We start from the raw sequence: 22966 nt of genomic DNA, 5'->3' as shown, positions 1-22966 counted from the left end.
GGATATAAAACAAACTTGAAGGTATCTTGAATGGGTAGTAGCTTTGTGCTGATCATAGTTACTCTTCAGTTTCCATCATTATTATTTCATAAGCATCTAAGCAGTTTGTACACAAGACATGCTTGGTAAAGTAATCTGAATTCTTAAATGTTCCCAAGCCTCCCACATATCATATGTGCAGGGAGATAAAAGAGGACTGCATTGAGAACTCTTGCCCACCTTTGAAACTTTACTTTAGAATGTGTGGGTTGCAAATAATCTCATTTACTGTTGCAAAGGTGCTATTGTTACATCATCCTCTAACAGCACTGTGAATAACTGGGGGCAGAATGCAGTTAGCTTTTGTCACATTAGCTCAGTATTTTTTTCTGATCATGTGAAGGACAACAGGTAGGATATATCCTGTGTTCCAACTGTAGAATTGCGTATATATATATATATATATATATATATATATATATATATATATATATACATATATATATTCGATTGTGCCAACAATTGATGTTGACCACAAGACTTCCATTTTCTCTCAGACCATATAAAACGCCTTTTTTGAGGTGGCTGTTACAATACTCACACACATAACATTTTATTTATCCATGGGGATAATGAAATCACTTAGGAACTGTGTTATCTGCCTTGCGGTATGTACAGTGAGAGAGGAGCATTGTAAATGGGGAAAATCAAAGACAATCAGGCTAACAGTTTACTCTGAAGGTACCAGAAGTTTTGAATCATGTTCATGACTAAAGAAATTAAGTTTTGTTTTGATTTTGTGTGGTGAATTGCTGCAGAAACATAAAGTTCATGCCTCCCCCCCACTCAGCGCAGCACTGATGAGCAGATGGACGAGAAGTCTCTGAGAGACCACTGTGGTAGTTCTACTTTTGTTTTATAACATACTAGTTTGTTGTTATACCACTGGTACGCTGCTATGTGCAGGAGGGAAAACTGCATTGCGTTTTGTGTTGAAGCAGACCATGGGAAGGTATTGTTCTTTCACAAGGGTAATGTGAAGTCTGGTGGAATGTGTCCATTGTGTTCCCCCCTAAAGGAGCATATTTTCTCCATTTAAGGGAATCTGTCTGTGTTTATCTCTCAGGCCTGACAGTCACAAATCTTCTTTTGCGGAAGAAAAGGAAACAAAAAAAAAGACACACGTTGGGAAAGGAGGGGGGGGGGGGGGGGAGGCTTCCAGGAGTCTGAGAGCGGACGTCACCAGCTGTTCCTGGACGGCTGTGGCAAACATGCCCAGAGTTACCCGCTCCCGTGGAACATGTGAAGGCGTCAGATGTTGTGTGCTGTGTTCCAGCTGAACCGTTCTCCATCTGGGCAAAAAGCACATCAGCATTCCTCAGAAAATGCTGCCAGGGTGCCCGTCAGGTCTCCCCTTTTGATATGAAAGCTCCTGATTAATATTGAGTTGCTTGATGAGGAGTGGCAATTGTGTACCCTTTTTTTCTGTAGTTTCTCCTTCAAAGGGAGAAGATGGCAAGCCATTGAGGTGGTGATCTTCAAAGCAGAACGCCACCTGGGGCTCATACCTTGAAAGGAATCCCTTTGGTCTGGTCTTTTTAGCCGTTTAAATGGGAATTTCGCTTTAGTTCCTTTGAGTACCTCTGAAGATTAAATTCAGAGAGAGGGGAAAAAGTTCTTTAAACTTGCATTAAAATTACATCGGATACCTTTCACTTATGATTTACAAAACATTACAATTCTTTTGTAACCTCTTTGTTTGTTATACATTATCTGTGAAGAGTGAATGTACACATAGTATACACAGTGTGTGAATATGTATTTTCAGTGTTTAATGTGTGTTCAACAAGGTTATAAATGTGAAATTCTTTTTTATGCTCATGTGTTCACATGTGTGAGTGCACATGCATAAGTTTTCCCCTTGGCTGCAGACTCTATGAAGCTATTACCTCCTGAATCAATGTTTCACCTGTCCTGACCTGGATTTTGGATGAAATATTGATGGGCGTGCTCCACTCGTACCCATAACCTCATTACATGCGATTAACCTGATTTGGGGGATCCTAGTGCATTGTTGAGCCCATGAGGATGGTGCTTAAGCGCTGCCAATCTCAGTCCCGTCTCATTCGGTGTCAGGCTGCCTCTGTTGCCATGGCGATGTAAACATACCTCCAATGGCAGACGAGGATGCAGCAGCTCCGTGGAGTGTGGCATGGTGGACTGCCTCCTAATTACTCTTCTTTTGGTTGTATGTAATTGATACCTGGCTCTGCAATAACACACTGTATTCAGTTAGTCAAAACAGCCTTTGATCTGAATGCCTTCACTGCATAATGGGTTGTTTGGTGCTTTATTTCACCTAAGAGGAATCATAGAGGGAGCAGCAACTTTGCCTATTAGTGGATCAGACATGAATTACAGACCAAATGAGTGGTCAGTTACGCAATGTTGTAAGAGAGGTAGAAAGCCTGATGATAGATCATACTATATTTTATCTTCCATCCATAAAAAGTTTTTTTTTGTTGTCAACACTGAATATCAACTGATATGGCTTTTCATTGCAATGATGAATGTCAGTTGTTTGTTAATGACTAATTAGATCGGATGTAAGAATAATTAATATGCACCCATTATCTACTTCACCAGCTGAACTAAAGCACAGTCATTTTGCTGAATCAAACTGGCATTTTACTGCTAATAATCTTAATGGTAGAACAAAGACAACAAGGCCTTGTAATTACAGGAAATGAGCATTGATGCTCCTTGATAAGTATTGTTACACATGATTAGGATCTTTAAAATCATCCAAACTGTTGTTTGGAGAAAACACTGTAGCCTAAATAGTAACATCCAGGCTTTAGTTTGCTTTCAGGTTTAATGAATGTCTTGTACACTGTTTCTTCTCTCTGTCAGATCTCCACCTTGCTTGGTGTTTTAAGAATCTGTGTCATCACTCTGATGACTGCAGCAAAGGCTTGTCGTGGGCTGCTGGTAACAACATCCAACAAAGTGTGTCAGTTTTTATCCCCAAGTGTGAAGATGAGGTGTCAGACCCTCTGTTTGTTCACCTAGTGGTGCCTGTAGCCATAGCAGGTCCAGTCTGTTTGGTGAACGGACACAACATTGTTGTCCTCTGATTACCTCTGCAGACTACTGTGTAACATACACATGAGGCTTGGCAGGAAGGGGAAGAGGAAACCAATTCTCCTTTGTAGTATCAGGCAGCAAACGAAGAGATCTGCAAATTGCTATGACGTTCACAGTGCAATGCACCTCCCCTTCCTGCTGCCCGATGCACTGATCACCTTTAATATTGGTGTGTTTTTTTTTGGCCCTGCATTTAGAGACTTTACAGAAAGTAGTTTGGGGTTGCTGGTGATATTCATACATACAGCTGCATGTGCAATTGTAATATTTGCTTTGCTGTGCACATTTCATAAAGGCAGCAGGGGTGAGACAGAGGAATCCACCGCAGATACGCAACAAGTTAATCAGCTATGCTTAAATCTGAAAACGGAGCAGGCACATCCCGTTAATGTGACTCTCACGGAATACCCTGGGGGGCAACTGTGGCTGCATTTGCTACTCGGCTTGTGGAGATATCGCTGTGAAACTTCCCACACTGTGGGAATGCGTAGGCTTTGCCAGCTTCTGTGCAGATGCAGTGAAGCACGAGATAGATTTTTCCCAAACTACTTTTATCAATACTAATCCATATGGTAAATGTAAACTGGGTCACCAGATGGGGAAAAAACCCAAACAAACCTGGAGGACCTTAAATTAATTCAAGCACGGTTCCTTTTAGGCGGTGCGATAATCCGAATGTCGTTGATCTGTCACTCGAAAGCAGAAATGATGGTGTCCTTTTTCCCACATGCTCAGAACAGATTGAGATCTGTTTTATTGGGTTTTGGGGGAGAGGACTGCAGGAAGAGATGGGATCCTTAATATTTATTTAGCAACTAATATCATCCAGTGTGTTAAAAATACAGTTTATAGCTTGGCCATTAACTTTACTGTACCTTCAATTAGTCTAAGCAGCCAAACATGAAAGGCACTTTTCAAAGTGCATTATGCTGTGGTTTGTTCCCTTAGTCTAACTGATGAGCGTGCTTATCTCTGCAAGCAGGACATCAACACACACAATGGCAGCTTTTAAGTGTAGCTGGTGGGACAGAGTTAATGCTTTGTATCGCAGTGCAATCTGTCTGTTTCCCCCTAATCTCCTCAGGGCTGCTGTAGCCCCCCTGGCAGCTTGTTTCAGTGCTGGAGATGTACCATTTGAAACCATCATGTCCCGAACATCATTTCATTTTGTGAAGTACGGCCATTATATATTTTTTGTGCTTTTCTTTATATGATCTGTGCAATCAAGTCATTACAGTAATGAAAAAAGGAGAGCTTCATTTTGATCTTTTCAGAGAATTGCAAGGGCACTCCATGCTAGTCTGTGTAATGACAAGGGCTTCCGGACAAATGGGCTGCTTATTTCAGGCAGAAATAGCTGCTTTCATAGAACCTCGTCCTCTAATAAAACATGACTCACTTCCAGCCAAAACTCAGGTTGGATCAGCACAGAGCCGTAGGTAGGAGATATTTCATTCCTCTCCGGATAACAGGTTAGTAGGGCAATTCCCTAGCTACCTAAACAGCTGTTTTTAATGCAAGGCTGTCATGTGGGAGATCAGAGCACTATTTGGAGTGAAAAAAAAGCTTTGCCTCAAGTTTGCCTCCTCTTTCTGAATGGCCCATAAAGGTACACGGTGAAGTGAAAATGATAGGGGGCTGTAAAGCCCCTATACCAGTCTTATCTAGGTTTCATCTAGTTCCATTTGCAGAACCTTCCACAGGGGTCAGGACAGCGGTATCACTGGCCATCTTCAAATACAGACTAAAGACCCACCTCTTCAGACTGCATCTTGGTTCCACCTCAATCCCCACCCCCTCACACCTGCTACTTATATTACTTGCTGTTTATTTTATGTGTAGTATCACAATGTGTTTTTGGATTCTGTGATCTTGTGACTGGGATGTATGGTAGTATACTTGGCTTACCTTGTCTAGTCAGGTTGCACAAGTTAATTTGTGTTAGGGCTTGAATAGATTTATGCTCACACTCACTAGTGTGGGAGTTTTGTTACCCAAGTCTGACACGGTTGCCCATTCAACTTGAATGGATACATTGCTGTTTTATTGTGCTGGAAGACATTCTGGATAAAAGTGTGTGTTTAATGTAATGTGATGTAATGGAATGCATTATAGGTGGCCCTAGCAGCTTTATTTCAGCACATTTTTCTTTGTGTTTTGAGAAGAAAGTAAAGTAAAACTTTACCTTAAAATGATGCAGTTACATCTAACAAAGAATATTTCTAGAAGCTTACTTGAATAGGCACTAGTTTTTATAAGATTAGAGGGAATGGTTGAGTTAATGCAGATGTATTAATAATATATGACAGCAGTGTGGCATATCAGAAAGGAGCAGGGCTTGTATCCCAGAAAGATTGCCAGTTCATTTCTCAGTTGGGGAACTACTGTTATACATAAAGTATTTAATGTGGTATTGCTTCATTAAATATCCAGCTGTATAAATGGATCACACGTAAGCCATCTAGGTAAATAAATAATGTAAATGATAATAGTGTAGCAGAGCTGAAATTAGTGGCTGGTGTGAGTCCTGCGTAAAGCCAGCAGGGTAGCAGGTAGCAGAGCAGTCTCAGCGGTAACATCACTCCCTGAGACTTGATTAGCTAGCTTTATTTCCGATAGAGCTAGGGGCAAAAATGCCTGTGGCTCAACTGGCATCAACGCTGGCCATAGAGCAGCAGGAACCTAGGTTTGAAAGTTGCTTGCTTGCTAACATCTAGTAAAAAGACACAACAGAGACTACACCGGTTACAATAGCATTCATTCTCATCCACAGGTCCAAGGAATTAATCAAGGAGGCTATTCTGGACAATGACTTCATGAAGAACCTTGAGTTATCTCAGATCCAGGAAATTGTGGACTGCATGTATCCTGTTGAGTATGGCAAGGACAGCTGCATTATCAAGGAGGGCGACGTGGGATCATTGGTGTATGTCATGGAAGGTATGTTTCAGTTAATTCTGAACATGATTACATATGCTGAAATAATAACAGTGAACAATGAAATCAATATAGTGCAAGGATTATGCGCACAGTGACCTTTCCGTACGTATAGTGTACAGCACAAAGAATATGCCCATTTTCAAAGATATACAAAACCAGATTGAGTCAGCGGAAGCATGCATGTCATACATAGTGGCCACTTGGACCCCTTGTATGAAGAAGTAACATACATATTACATGAAGCTCCAAAACATGGCATAACAGTGATGCTTTTTTACAGTCCTTTTCCTTATCCTTTATTTTCTGTTGGCTGCCTGTCAATCATTTTAGACTAGCTCCTCTAGGCATACTGATATCCTTTCCCTTTATTAGCTAAATTTAGAAACTTCCACTCGCTATTAGCTGAAATTGGCCCAAAACTTTAGATATTGTTGTTATTATTGTGCTTTCCTCCTCAGAGTCAAATTAACATTAGTAAATGGTTAATACTTAATCAAGCCAAAAGCAGTTGCATCAAAAGCCATTATAATAAACTAAGTGTGTTAAATGCATTTATGTGAAGAGATAAAAAATGACTGTAGTAAAATTTTATATTATCATATATTTCACAGCCCCCATGTCTTCTCTTTTTAGATCTTAACAGTTGTAACATTTGATTAAATTTCAGAATCCAGGGTGGAAAACCTGTTCTGTGTAGAAAAAATAAGGCCCAGGCTAACATTATGCTAAAACACAGTTTATTTGTAGAGCTCTTGAATGACTTAGCAACCATAAATGTTTCAAAATGGCCTTTGGATTCTAACAAGGAGTGTTTGTGGAATGCTAACATTAATTACCGTCCGAAATGTGACAATGAATTTTAATGCAAAAAGCTGAATGTACACCATGAATTATGTTAATGTTCAAGTTGGAATAAAAAGGGAATATGTTTTTGTGCTCATTTTAATGCATGGTGGTCTTTGTAGAATAACCCTTGCTGATTTTTTCATATGAACTGTATCTGAAACATTGTGATCAGTATGGAGGAGTGTGTTTGACCGATGAGCGTTAATCCCGCTAATTAACACAGAGGGAAGGCAGAACCATTGAAGCATTTGCACATTAACCATTTTATAATGAGTCTTGCCTGACACATTTTGCAATACAAAATCATGAGTTTCAACTTATGTGCTTATATGTGGAGTGTGACAGTGGGAAATTGCTTGTCGCTTAACACTGAAAACAGCTGGGGACAGGAGCAGATGTAGGGATCATGTTTGTCAGATGCTACAAGAACCCTGGAAACACTCTGAAAAGAGAAACAGGCTGTAGTTTGGTTTTTTTTTGAAAGCCTCATTGTGTGTTCAAAGTACACTGGAGACACTCATCTAGATGTGCGCTGATAATCAAAGGAAAAAAGCACAGACATTGAAAAGGCCAGCTGCAACGACTAGCTAAAACTAAAGATTTCAAGCTGAAGATTTCAGACTGTGAGAGCTTGCATACATACTGTATATCAGCTCAATGCCATGCGTACACGCAGTCTTAAATGCATTGAGTAGGTGACTACCCTTCCCTCTCTCTCTGTGGTCATGGAACAGGGGTGTCTTTAAACAGCAGTAATGATTGATGTCGGCTTTGTTTTTCAACAGTTCTGACTCCTGTGAAAGTTGATGATCCTGTGCTTTAGTGTCTCTGAGTTCATGAAGTCCCGTGGGGAATACACCTGGACCCTCTTAGCTCCTTCTCTCTGTTAAATCTGCTTCTGCCTGACCTAAAATGCCCTGAAAATGAGCGCCACCATGTTGAAAGGCATTTTTTTTCCTTCTCTCTATTCAGTGCTTATTCACCACTCCCTGGTCTCTTACAGGTTTGTGTTGACATTGATGAGCGGTTGACGAGATGACAGAATGATGGAGGTGTAGCCCGTCACACCCAGGGCAATTGTGGCAGCCTGCTGCACAGAGCCCTGAAAATGCCACCCGTCAGCTTATTCAAGCAGAGGAGAGCCCTGCTAGGTTTAGCAAAGGCAACAACGTCATCTTGGATTGAGGCTGAATGCCTTAACATTTAATGGAGTAAATACCAAACTAGAGTTCACATTTATAATATAAAATATCTGCAGATTATGAGGGTTGAAACCAGACTTGTTGACTCAGCAGAAAGCTAGTTATGAGGGATGTTTGTGCTTATTTACAGTATCCTCTTTTCATCTTACTGGTTTGTCCCAGTTATACCACAGATAACCTACAAGCTCTGTATAAGTTGGCAGTGATAGTGTGGTGGAATTGGGAGCCCTGCTTTATTGCTGCATAGTGATGAGTTCCTGTGGTGATGCTCAGTTGGCCATATTTTTCCCCTCTTTAGACTGTAAACAGGGACAGGCCCAAGATGAAATCATCCCTTTTTGCATCACACCTCCTACTCATCCACTTGCCACACCTCTTCCTGTCTGTACTGTCTGTTTGTTGTTGTTTAACAAAACTGTCTGCACAGTTAAACACAGTTGACTTACTCCACAAGCTAGATAATCACCCCCCCCCCCCCCCCCCCCACCACAAACACACACACACACACACACACACACACACACACACACACACACACACACACACACACGCACGCACACACATGCACCACTATCACACTAATGCAGTATACACACACTGTCACACACATACATGCACATACACAAAAACAAAATGTAATTTTGCACCAGGGTAAAACTTTTTTGTCGATGAAAATGAAAGAGAGAGGTGAGAGAGGAGAGAAGAAGCGGTGGAACATTTGGTGCATCAGAATTCTGCTCCCGGTTTGGAGTGGGCCCAGAGAAGACGTCTGAGATGAGTCTGAGATCACCCTGGCTTCTGCTGAGCTACACTCTCACGTTGATTGAAAATAAGCAGGACGAACGCTCTAATCTTACCGCAGGTGGAACAGGGATGCTGGCTTGATGCGGTTCATGGAGGGCCTGTTCAGGTAGGCGAGGTGGGTCATTTGATTCGGAATTGGAGGAAAATTGATTCTTAGTCAAGTATTTCTCATATCGGGTGGGGTTCACCTTGGCCATGCTCAGATGGCTTTGTCTTCTAAATATCAACAGATAAACATTTAGCAAAAAGCGATATAAAATGACAAACTATACGCAGTGAACGTCTTCTCTTCAACACGTACCTGCTCTGTCCTCCTCAGCTGAGTTCATTCACGCTATCAGCGACAGGGATCTGAAAGTGACAGATATTGTGTACTTTGCACAGCTGCAAATGCTTTTACTTCTGTGAAGTGCTTCTCGTGACAACACAGTCTCCCAGGGAATAACAAGAACGCGTTCTGCTGCAAGATGTTCCCTTGACGTCAGTTGCGGTTGTGATTTAGTTTAGTTTATGGTAGCTTAGGTCTGGTAAATTTACTACCCTAGTCTTTCTCCTGTAATATGTGTGGGTCTCTTCATGGTATGTAGTTTGATTTAACTCATCTGTACGTCCACACTGTGTCAGGTGTGGCACTTGTAAGTACTCACTGTTAAGAATCTGAATTGTTTCCACAGATACACAATATGCTTTCATTGTTGGTGTGTAGTTTCCCCAGTCAGAGGTGTGCTGTGATCCTACACAGGAACACAGCATCTGCGTCATTCCATTTGGTCATATATAAATATTTTCCAGTGATTAATCCATGCTTTGTGTCTTTCCTTGGGTTTAAACGTTTGCCAGTTTAAAGCTTTCTCAGGTCTTAATGGCCAAGGAAGAGGTGTCAATGCCACTTTAGCAGGAACAAAAAGAAAAAAATAGGGTCAACTAAGTGAACATGGCTTTTCAATTTGTTCTGCATTTAAATCTTGATCCTAGAGGGAAATATCTGAACCAACATGAGTGTCTATTTTTCCCAAATTTAAATTCTGTCATGTCTGACTGCTCTTCTCATTTGGTCAGAATAATTGGAAAACTGTCAGCCAAATAATAATTCGTGTTGTGTTGCGGTATGGGCGGTGGCCAGCCTACTGGAATTTCTGTTGACTTTGAGATAATGAACAATAAAGCGATGATGTGGGACCATTATTGTTGCAGGAGTTTAACGTACCCTTTGGCACTTAGGAAGAAACTAATTCCCTTTCCAAGGTGTTTGGGTGTACTGCTGTAGAGCAATGAATGTATAAGTAGGTTTTCTCAATGACTCTCTCTGTCTGGAGACAAACCCTTTGTGTCTGTATTGTGGAGGTGGCCTGTAGGCTTCTCACATGATTAATAGGCTTTTCAGAAATTTGCGGGTGTTAGGGACCTTCTGTGAGGATGGCAAAAGTCTTTCAGGCCTATCCACTGTTAGGACTAAAGAACCATTTCTCTGTTATTTCTTTGTCATTCCACATTTCCACTTTACAGATTAGCAAGCATAGCCCATCCAGATTTCCATCATGTAGCTAAAACGGTACCTAACATAAGGGTACAGCAGCAATGCCCCAGCAGGGAATCAAACCAGCAACCTTTTGGTTACAAGCCCTGCTCCTTCCCACTGTTCCACATTGTGCTCCAGAGCCGGCCCATGGCATAGGCGGTACAGGCGAATGCTAGGGGCGCCATCCATCCATAGGGGTGCCCCAAATGAGGGAAGAAAAAAAAAAGTTCAAAATTTTTAACTTTTACAATTTTTTTACTAATACTATTTTAATACGAATCGAAATATTACAAAAAAGGCCACAACAACATAACTACATAGCCTATTTTCTGGGTTGCCCGCAGCATCAAGCCCCCCCCCCCCCCCCCCCCCCGCTCTTAGTTAGACTTACCTGATTGTGGAGGATGGGCGAGTTATCTGAACTAGTGAGTGACACTGACCGTGAAACGTGATATGATTAACATCAGTAGCCTAATTTAAATATATATATCATGTCAAAAAGCCAAAGCCCTCTGGTGCCCTGGGAAGAAAAAGAAGAATAGAAGAAGAGAAAAAAACGGGAAGCAGACAGAGATAATGTGATAATAATAAATAGTTAATGTCAGATACTCCCACCTTAAATACATTAGGGAAAGTTGGAAAGACTATTCAGGTGTTTGGTTAGTAACCTACAACATCATTTTGAGACTGTGGACAGACTTGTCTTTCTTGTCCGCAACTTGTAGGGTAATGGCTTTGCTTATTTAAAACTTGTACAGAAGATACTGACCACATTTGAGGTTTTTCTTTTGTCTATTTATTTTGTTTACATTGTCAGCTAAAACACAAAATGTTTCAAACCATCTGTACAAAAGGTTTGGCATACTGACCAGAATTAAGATTTCTTTGTCCATTTATTGTTTTATTTATTGACATTATCCTTTAAAACACTTTTAAACTTTGCACTCTGAGCCATTTTACATGTATGCTGTATCACATTGCAGCACTTAATTTTTCTATTAAGATATTTATTTTGTTTTGATGTTGAAAAAAAAGATTTTATCATTATAATTGTTTTGAATGTTCTACCACAGATTTGTGAACACTGTTAGGCAAGTGTTTGTCATGTTCTGACCATAAAGAATAGTTTAAAACTACAATTAACCGTGGTGGTGGAATTGGCTGTGATGCAAGGGGCACCAGCTAAAATCTTGCCTAGGGCACCAAATTGGTCAGGGCCGGCTCTGCTACGCTCCCATTAATTTTTTATGGATGGAATTCCCAAAGTGCGGTCTCAACTGCAGTGGGTTAGTAGTGGGTATGTTCTCACAGGCAATAGCAAGCAGTGTGCTGGTCAGTAAGGCAGGATATTGGGAGGGGCGGGCGGCAAGAGTTCGTCTCGGAATTCTATTGAAATGTGCAGCGCACGTTTCTGGGATCAATAGTGCCGGCGGCAATTAACAACCGCGCCACTTCAGTGCTGACGTTAATGGGAAGAAAAACCCGGGTTAATGCTCTGTCTTTCCGTGAGGACTGTCAGTTGGCACTTGACATCTGGAAGAAGAACATAGTAAGAATTGAAATCCCCTGCATGCTGACGTCTGGCCGCGCCGTTGCCTCATGTTAATTTAGTGCTGCCGTCAGTCAGGAACAAAATGACCTAACAAGATGTGACAATTATTCCGCATGCACGGAATGCAGAAGACCTCTTGTATGTCATGCCTGGAGAAATGTCTTTTGTAGCTGATTAGCATGTATGGCAGTCAAATTTCACTATGGTGTGGAGAAAACAGAGAATGAGAGATCTCCCTTTACAAGCAAAGCACACAAATGCGTTAAGTATTAAATTTGTTTACAGTGAGTTGAAGCAGTATCTCTTTTTCGTGTATTTAACAGACTGCCTTATCTGGTGGGATGTAAAAAGCTTTGATTTTATCATGTATTTTATTTTAAATTATACATATTATCCTTTTATACCACTAAATCCTCACAGCAGTAATTCAGGTTAAGTGCCTTGCCTGAGGAAGCAACAGCCTCTGCTTCAGTTTTGATTAAAAATCAATGTGTTTGATCTTGACAGTGCTTTTAATGGGATGATGAAACACTCTTGTTAGTATACCGTTTTCTTGGTTTTGAAATGGTGTGGACATTTGGAACGTTCAAAGGCCCCAAGGAAGAGTTAACCAGTCAGAACCGAAAATGCGTCAAACTCTCTTAACAAGGATATGGTTGCATAGCAACCTGATGAATGCAAATTTTTCATATTTTATCTATATCCGTATTACAATTCATTTTCTCAACTTTTACAGGGATGTGGTGTTCAAAAGGCATGTTTGCTCATTTCAGATTTAATTAAGATGCAAAAGAATAAAAACAATGAGAACAGGGAGCACTGCTGCAAACGGCTATGGCTTGAGGACACGGCACATTGTTTTTCCAGGGGACATGCTATAAATTAATTGGAAATGTAAAGCAAATTACAGTAAAAAGCAGCTTGTTTAAAGCTCTTATGGGCTGAAATGGGGGAGGAGCTGGGGGGGGGGCTTTTGCTGCTGCTGTTGAAGGGCGACGTTTGTGCTGTTTTTTGAGCCGAAACCTGGAAAGGAGCGCGGCCTCTCACAGGGTCGGGATTCCGGTGGCATTGCTGCGGTCCAGCCGCCGGGCGGGAGCTGTACAGGCCTCACGTGACCGCGGGGAGTGGGAACGCTGTTCTGCACCGTAGATTTTAATTGCTGTTTTGTCGGATGCCCGAGTGCCCCGTCGCACCCCTCCCCTCCCCTCCCCCAGCAGCAGCAGCACGCAGTAGCATGGAAGGTGTCACGCCACCCCCTCGGTCCTGCATGCTGAATCTCGGCCCACTCTCCTCCCCCCTGCTGAGGCGGGCCCACGATGTGCCGTGACAGCAGCCTCTGCAGTGCTCAGCGCTCGCTGCATCTAAACCAACAGGCAACACCACAAAGAGGACCCGCTGTGCTAAATGATAATAAGCCACCTGAAAGGCAATGCCTTGTCTCTGCAGTCCTGAATAAAGCCTCAGGTTTCGTGAGTTGTCCCCATTCCTCCCTGCCACAGGCCCTTGTTATGCAATCAGTGCTGCAGTCCAACCCTTGAAATTAAGGGGTCCTAATATTTTCCCAAATTTTAGTGGTGCCTTTTCCCCACCTGCTAGAGAATTAGTGAAGATATTGGTAGACGTAGGTGTGGAAGAAAAAAAAATGAAAGGCAGATATTTCAGAGTTTCATTAGAAGATTGGGGGTAAGTGCTTCGAATGCCCCAGGATGAATCCTCATTGAGAAGGGCACGCCACTGCTGAAAGAGTGGCCAATCAAGTCTGCTGTGGTGAGAGGCGAAGGCAGCCACGCAGAACGAGGAGAGGTGAGAAAACAGCTCAAATGTGATTGATTCTTTTCCTGGAGGAAAGCTTACATACGCACTCAAAAGGACTAATATTGCTATGAAATTGCAGAATGGCCCTAATCTCTCTCATGCTGTACCTATGCATGCAATCAGGTAATGTGTAATTTATGTGCAAATGGTTCTTAAATGTGTGGAGCAGACCATGCAAGCTCCCCTTCAGCTGTTGCTTCAAGACAGAATGGGGAGAACACCAACTCTTCCTCATTAGTATGCGATGGACACGCTTATTCAACTCTCAAGTGAATATTGATGTTTCTCTGCACATAGGCTATATCAATATGCATTAAATGTCAGCTTTAATGGCTAATTTGTGAGATATTCCGGAGTCTTTACGTCACGGCATGTCAATGAATGAAGTAAACTATTTAGAGCCCCCAAGCAGTAAGGCAGGTTGTCAGGAAAGTGGCGGAGAGAGAAGGAAGTTTTGCGAAAAGCGTGTCCTTGATGGATACTTTCTCTCACGCAGAGACTCTTGAAGCTTGTTTAAGAACGAGCCTGCAGGCTTTCTCTGAGGCAGAGAGCATCGAACCACAGAGGCAGTAAGGCCTATTCCTCAGCGCCATATCAGAGAAGAGGCTGTGGGTTGTGCAGCTGTAATGCGAGTTGATGCTGCCGCTGTACAAGACTCGCTCGCTGCTTCTGTAGTCTTCCTGTACCTGGCCAATGAATATGCCTAATGTATCCCTCTACATCCCTCACTTAGTACAGATATTGCCTACTAAACAAAACGTTATGGGTTATTGTAAAAACCTTTAACTATTGAGTTTAAAGAGTCTTGTTTGTTCCCCAGTCTTCATCAGTCATTTATGAATGTATTTGCTGGTGTGCTGTGTTGAGTGAGTCACACTGGTTCCCTAGCGGAGTGTTTAGTACTAACATGGGCCAAATGTCCTTCCACGCCTTTAGGAAATGATTTTGAATCCCAGCTTTACCTTACCTCATGAGATGAGTATGATGACTTCATTGTGGCTAAATGAATGGCTAATGCCATTTTCCTCATGAATTAATTTTATATACAGTGCAAGGACTGAAGAATTTTTAATAACAAATGCACAAGAAGGTTTTAGTAGAACCCGTTATCCATAATATCGACTGTCCTATGGGTAGTGAATGAAGCAGGGCCGGTTTGCAAGCTAAAACAAAGAGACGCAAACATTCACGAATCACATTCATGGTAAAACAGTGTTGTGTTTGTGGAAAGCTGCTGGTGTGTGAAAAGCTGAAGGTCAGCTGGATGTGAAGGTCTTACAAAGCGCAGAAAGTGCTCTGATTCTTGCGTGAGAAGAATAGGCCTCAAAATAGAGGGGAGCTGAAGAAAAAAATCCGAGTGAGATGCGCACACGTCTCCATCCAAGCTGTCAAGCTGGTGACCAACAAAGCTTTGAGACGTTAAAACCCTAGTGGAAAAATAATGAGGCCGCATCTTGGAGACCAGGGCTTTGTCTTTCACTTAGGCTGGCTATAGCTTTGACTATATCTGTCACAGTCATCACATACTGAGTGCTTAGGGTGTGATGGCAAGAACTTGGTATGTAAACATCAGAATGGAAAGTATTGCTCTGAATTGTAGGTGAGACAAGCTGGTTACAAATGGCAGAGACTTCGTTTCATTATAAAAATGAAGATGGTGACCTTTTCAGTTTTCATGTCAGGTTATAACTTCCCTGCAATGCTGTTTGTTTCACTTATATTTTATTGAGCAGGCTTGGTCTTGGCAGATTAGGCAGGAAAAAAAAAAATAAAACTCAACAAAGGTTACAATGTTTTTACTGTTGTATATTTTATACACTGTTTTCAATAATAACAATTACAGTGACTTATGTTCTACCTCTTATTAGATTGACACTGAGAAATATGGTATTTTAATAATACCCCCCCCCCCCCCCCCTCTCTGTGTCTTGCATAAACACACACACACACACACACACACATATATATATTTACTGGATATATTGCATATATATACATATATATATATATATATATATATATATATATATATATATATATACGCAGTAAAAATATGTGTGGGAATATCAGAATGTTAGATGATGGGAATTTTCTGGATCTCTGCCAGCCCTTGGCTCCTTTCTCTGCAGATCCCTGCTAATTGGTCCATTCCACTGTCCGGGGGTTCTCACTCGAGACTAAAGTGTCAATTAAACTGACTTTCCAACATCTGGCAGTGCTGAGGCAGAGATTTTGTGTGAACACATGGGCAGTAACTTGGCATGGAGCTGGGGATGTGTCAGGAGTTTATGCTGTCTAGTGCTGAGTCATACAGTAGCTTGTGTGTTCAATGGAGTGGAGTGGCATTCAGGACCTCCAGCCTACTGCATTTTGTGTGTGTGTGTGTTTGGGGGGGCATATTCTCATATTCTTCCACTGGGTCTTTTTGATTTTCTTCTATGGTGGGATCTTTAGAGGAGAACCTGCATTTTTGCTTTTGAGCCATTAAAAGAAAGAGAGAGGGTACATACTTGCAATAAAGTAAGAAGGAATTTTAATTGTTTCATGGGCACATTTTTATTGCCCTGAAGGTATATTTATTATATGATCACAATTACAATTAAATCTTCTTGTTGTCATGAATTAATTCATTCAATCAAAAATATGTGGGAATTAATTCATACAATCAAAAATACATGGCTATTTTTGTCTTGTTCATTTCACCTTAGCATTTAAAACAGCCACTTTGTTATTCAAATGTGACACTGGAGTATGAAGAAACTTCAGTGATGATATGTCTGCAGATTATAACTTGAGCTTTCTATCCCCCTAATTAGCAGCCACAGTGTCTTTTGCTCAGATATCTTCCAGACCACTTAGAGGATGAGATGAGGCTGTTAGTGTAATTTAAATGTCACATTAATCTCTTTCCTAATGTTGTATTTCTGCAATTATCTGTCAGATGGGTAAATACAACCTTGCATCCTGGTAATGTCCATTTTATTTCCACTATTGTGTGTCTGTGTGTAATGTACAACTTGTCATCATTATCATATTTTATTATCATATCTCATCTAAATGCTATAAATGCAGCCATCAGAATGCATTACATTGTATATATGCATGTGCATGCAAACAGGGTAGATAGACAGCCATGAGGCCAAGCAAATATTTCACGTCTCACTTAGAACCGAAGTTGTGCAGGCCAAGGCAATTCGCTGGGATCCAAATGCCAGATGTGAAGTGTGTTCAGTGACAAAGTACTCTCAACGTAGTGCCCCCATTTTATCTGACTGTACATCATGTTCCATAGAGGAACTGCTCTCACAGAAAGGGCACGTTTTCACTGTTCCCATGGCATGTTATCCAGAGCTGGCAGTAGCAATAGATACCACCAAGTTGAGGTTGTTGAGAAGGAGAGAGGAATATAAGAAAAAGTGTGATTTAAGCTTGAGCACCAGCATTTGATTACCAGCTTCAGATTTGATCAAGGGAAGACTGAAAGCAGTTAATCATCATGCAGTAGAATAATAAATAGTTGGTTTGGTAAGCCAGTAACTAAAAGACACAATCTACACTTTTTAAATGTCACCTACTGTGTTGATATGATTATGTTGTTTGTAAACCACTAGTTTTTACCAGGCGTTGAGCTGACAAGAAGTATTTATTGCTTAAAATGAACATCAATAATCTTCAAATAAACACTGATTATGCTTTACAGCTTTCAAAGGAGTGCAAAATTTCATCTCTTCTTCTTGTTCTCTTGTTCAGATGGTCTCTGTATGCGGTCTGTAACATAAATGTAAGCCTTTCCCACTTCAACTATAATGAATACACTCTAGCAAAAATAACATGGGTATAGACAAAACAGATGTGAACAAAGCGGAGTGTCTTGTGACCCTGCATGGGGCATGCGGAATCGAAGGGTGTCGTTTGCATTTCAAATGAGCACATACACACGCATAAAAGAGAGCTTTACTGTAGGAGTTCGCTTTTCACTTGTAGAATGCATCTACAGTACAGCGCTCGCAGGAATAACCATGTAATTATGACATCATTGACAGTTTAATCAGCTGGGCTTGGCCTATTTAAAACCATATACAAACAAATAAACAAACTTAGCATTTGAAATGTTAGACATCAGAGTGTCTGGCATTTAAAAATGCCATTTGGAAAAATCAGTCAGCAGTGACTACACCTGAATTTTTTTTTTTTTTGTGCATGCCTTTGCAGTAGTGGAGAAACACTAGAGATCGGGTCAATTGCAGCCAGCTTCCCTGTATGAGATAGTGCCCAAATGTGGCACTATGCATTTGCATGTGACCATCCATTCTGCATGACTCTCAGTGCAGGAGTGGGGTGAGAGTTGTACTCAGCCGGAGTAGGACCCTGTATTGTCAGCCACATGAAACAACCCCAGCAGAAAAGCAAACTATGCAGTGCTCAGGTCTGCTATGTGGAAAAGCTTGTCAGACCGTTTGCCCTGTTTAATGCCTTATCTCACTCAACTAAATGTGTCATAACTCACTGAAACATATCACTAAATAACTCACAGATTTCTTGTTATGCGCAATTACTCTGTAATACTGGTTTCTGACTGACTAAATGGAAGCTGGCCTCTTCATAAATGTGGTCAAATTAGTAAATACTGACTACCCTAAGATTCTCGTAAGTTTTAGCAACTCTCTGATTAGACACTTTTGGGCTTCATCATGGTAGAGTCCCTATTATTATGCTTTAATGTATTTTGGAACCCATTGTGTATTTACAAAGAGGCTTCAGATTTTAACAGCTGCACTGCCTTTAATGCATGCTGGTTACGCATGTGTGAGTAATGCACTAGCCGATGGATTAACTCAGTTGACCGCTAGCAAACATGGCAGCAGTAAAGATCAAGGCCCTCCTATAGATAAACATTCAAATTGATTGTGCAAATACATGAGTATATTTTACTAAGAATCAGATACGACAGCAGGAAGACAATGGCTCTGAGTAACAGTATACTGTATGCTCCAGTGGCACTGCAATATTACCTTTGGCCACACTGGATCCTGTAATACCATCTTGCTCATAATGCAGCAGTGGTGAGTCATGTGATTGGACTCAGGGTCTTTATTTCTGAGCCTGACTTTCGCACAGTCTCTCCATCACCTGCAGAATGTACAATGTCATGTGTAATCACACGCTTGGCTGGGTGCCTCTGAGCACTGAGAAATATTGACCTGTTTGTTCAGGTATGTTCATCGCATCATTTCTGGCCTCAAGTACCGAGCTCGTTTCGAACATACGGACTCTATTTCAGTTGGCTAATGCACAAAAATGCATCCGATGAAGGGAAATGGATCATTTGGTTTGCTCAAGCAATTTGCGGAATTTGACATCTGCCCATAATTGGACTCAGACCTGTATTTGTGCCAAGAAGAAGAACATTGATAGACGGAGAGGAAACACCAGACAGGAAGTGCCGGAGAGCCTGAACTGGTGAGAGGGAGGGGGCTCAGGACGCCTCCATGTTTGCGTTGGGTCGACGGATGTTTTCAGACACCGGCGGCGTACATGCAGCCCGTCACCTGGAGCCCAGGCAGCTCTGTTGACAGGGCTGCTAGGAGCCGTGGCGACGCCTGTGACTGACAGTCGTCAACAGAGACTTGAGAGCGGCATCCAGCTGCGCTCGGGAAGGGGCGGTGAAGTGAGTAAACATTGACGCTGCCTCCATCTGTCCCCTCTCCTGTGGGTCACTCGTTTAACCTAAACAGGGCTGCTGGATGCCAGGCGCAGCTGCGATCACGCACAAATGCAGCCCTCCTCCTCTTCTCTCCATTCAAAAGAAAACGAGCTCCTGCCGCAGCTTGACAGAAGGGAGATTCCGCGAGGCCTAAACACTAGATCAGAGATTACGTTTATAATGGATAATAACAGAGGACTGAATCAGATAAAGCAGCCCTGCCAGACTCTGTTGTTCAAGTGAATGATTCATGTTATGATATTTCTTTTTTCTTTGTGGCAGAAATTTCCCAGAATTTGACTGTTTTTTTTTTCCTGTAACTGAGATTAAGTTACTGATTTGCACTGAATTTATGGTTGCGCGTAATTTGGAGATTTTGGAGACACAGTCCTCAGCTGATACCTCAGAGGCAGCTGTAGCCCCTGAAAAGGGTTGTGACATGTGTAAATGCTTACCATATTTTCTCTGCATCAGTGAATTCACACATTAACAGTCAGATGACCATCATTTAATACATGTAAGCATACCTTGCAAAGATACCGATGCAAAGAAAAATATGAAGTAATATTTTGTGATTTTGTATTTTTAAGTGTTGACTGCTGGAAATCAGTGAGAAATCCAATTAGAGATTTATTTCTGGAAGAAAACATTTGTAATAATATCCTCAGAGATATTATATAGAGTATCTGACCTGCAGTTTCATGTCAACAATTATTCATGCACATATGGAAAAATAATTATTTGCCCAGCTCATAATCAACCAACTCATAATCTAAACCCATTTTTGACATTTCCCACCCATTTTATCTTTCACTAGAGGTCATTTTGTAGTGAGCAGGGTGTAAATGCATATATGGCATCTGACTTTGACATTGGTATTTCACATCTCTGCCAGCTCTCAGCAGTGAAGAGCAAAGACATGATCGTGATGTCTTGTAGTACAGGGGAAGTGCCACAGAAGAGGATTTAGTTTCTTAAGTTTTGACACTTTTGGGCTTTCAGAAGAAGCTAAGCATTGTATCATGTTTTTAATCCTGGGAAAGACACCATAACATGCAATTATCTACCTATATGAAGTAAGGTAAAGACACAGCATTCACAGTGTAAATTAGCTTCTGTATAAATGATGAGTTCAATTTAATTCCTCTGAACTAAGGGAGGCCACATCCCTGAGCAGAGTTCTATCTGAGTGAAGCACTGGGCCGTCCTGGTATTTCAGTTGGACTGGCTGTGGTCTCTATTGGCCACAGGTTGTAAGGTAGGTTATAATCCAGATCACCTGCATATTTTCCATTCCCCTGCTCATGTTGGCACTTCCTGTTGAATAAGACCAGTAAAATATAAAAAGACTGCCAAAATCAGGTCTTCAGTAGCTCACAAGAAAAAGTTGTCCGTTTGGATTTCATTAAATCAGGTCTTATTCTGGAGTGTAATTGATTCTAATTGATGAATACGCACACATGCACAAGTGTAATCCCTTCGTCTCCTCGAAGAACAAATTGCATTCAGTCCTGTTTGATCTTTTAGATCGTTGTTTGATCTTGGGGCCAAAAGCTGTGTGCAAACATTAGCAGTGAATCACGCGCTGAGCTATGTCCATCTCCACGGTGTCGAAGAGCACCGAATGACACTGAACAAGAGTACTTTGATTTACATTGAATGTTTCTGTGTTGCCCAAAGTCAGGTTGCACAAAAATCAGAATGAGTAAGCGCTCAAGCTAAAGGAGATAACGTGCCTCGGTCTGTCTCGGTGCCATTGACTCAGGAACACAACAGAGATTTTTTTTTAAAGAAGGTCTGAGACTGAAAGTGCTTGTGTTAAGAACAGAGTGTCGCTGTCCCCTGGGGGTGAAGGGAGAACAAAGGGCAATCTGTTTGGGAGGATTGTGCTGTCAGAATCACTCCAGCTCTGCTTAAAACAACCCAAAGTGATTAATGTCATAATCACGCTTTAATGGGACCCCTTATCGGTTGCCTTCGACACATCGGCTCTGTCACCGCGTGGCAGTTTGACGCTTCGTGCCGGCTAGACAGATTCATTTCCTCTCCCGCTCATGATACACCCTCGAACCCCGATTCCCTGCTTGTTTACTGATAAGAGAATTTGGCTCCGCTTGTGAGCGTGCGTGCAAAGTGAGGTAATAAATAGTGGTACTGCACGGCGCCCACCCCCCCTCACATGTAATCCGTCCATCTACTCCGGCACCCTGGAGCTGGGGCACACGTCCACAGAGCGCGGGCGGCAGAAACATAGATCCACTCTCGTGCGCCGCCATCGCTGTCAGGAGTCCATTCTGTGATGCTCTCACCAGCTGTGAGAGCCGCTCTAAAAGTTCAGCACCGCTGTGGCGAGGAATGCATTGCTGGGATGCTATGGCAAGGAGGGCATTTTATTGTTATTATTTTGTATGTTTTTTGCTTGAGTGTTTACATGCACATGGACTCCTGGCTTTCGAGGCTATAACAGGGTATGGGTACACTGTGTACCTGTAGGGATATTGCAGCTGCTATCTGTGTCAAGTACTTTGTGTCTTTTGTGTGTACTTGCTCTCCCACATACTGCACCTGTACTGTGAGAGGTCACAATAAGTTATGATTTTTCTGTTGGACTATGCAGGCATTAAGTAATTAAAATCCAGCAAGTGTATCAATCCCAGTCAATTGGCTTATTTTGACATGCGAAGACAGCTGATCTTACACGGAACTTTGTGTCTTTATGGAAATTGATGTTTCGCAGTTCTCATAATGCCTGAAGGAACATCTCTGTCACTTGATATGAAAAAAAAATATTTTTCTTTTAAACAAGCCTACTTCCCTGTGACTGATCTCAGAACCATGTCATATTCTCTTGAAAGTAAACTGCCTTTGAAAAGGCACAGCTGTGCATGAGCTTGTCTTCTCTGAGTAGTAACCTCACAGCTATTAAAAGTGACATGTTCCAGGTACATTATACATTTGGTGTCAGTGAGGCCAGTTTGAGGCAGTTTGTGTTAGTGACCCCCCCAAATAAGACCTGTACATCACTGTAGGAGAAGGAGTGGCCATCCTGAGAGGTCTTAAATTGTGGGACATCTTTACATAGTGATGTTGGTGGAAAGTTGCTACAAACAAGCTAGAGCAATGGGGTTTAAACATTGCATAAGCACTCTTCTTTGAACCAGCAACAATCAAAGATGAAAGTTGCCTTAATGGAGCATGCATGGACCCAGGAGTCTCTGTGCAGTACTATAATGGTAACAGCATTGGAAAATGATGGCTGCAGGGTATGTACGAAGGGAACATAGAGGGCAAACCACTGTTTTTGAAATTAGTTGCTGTCCAAGTTCTCTTCACTCTTAGTGAAGGCGTTCACATTTGCTTTGTCATGCCTACATGTTTTCCATACAAGTTGGACAGGCAATACAATAAAGATCAAATCTAAATTCAAATGATGCTTCCGGGAGAATTTGCATTTGTTC

The 22966-nt window shown here is 41.7% G+C and overlaps 1 protein-coding gene across 1 annotated transcript in view; it reads left to right on the top strand.

The window, feature by feature from the left end:
• prkg1b (protein kinase cGMP-dependent 1b) overlaps positions 1-22966 on the top strand; it is a 102249-nt gene that overhangs the window by 2337 nt on the left and 76946 nt on the right. Inside the window, exon 2 of the mRNA XM_036529058.1 lies at positions 5900-6066. Within this exon, the coding sequence (XP_036384951.1) occupies positions 5900-6066 (167 nt within the window). The remainder of the gene's footprint in view (positions 1-5899; positions 6067-22966) is intronic.

The sequence above is a fragment of the Megalops cyprinoides genome, chromosome 1 (genome assembly GCF_013368585.1).
Source record: "Megalops cyprinoides isolate fMegCyp1 chromosome 1, fMegCyp1.pri, whole genome shotgun sequence".
Classification (NCBI taxonomy): Eukaryota; Metazoa; Chordata; class Actinopteri; order Elopiformes; family Megalopidae; genus Megalops; species Megalops cyprinoides.
This window is presented reverse-complemented; position numbering and strand designations above follow the sequence as displayed.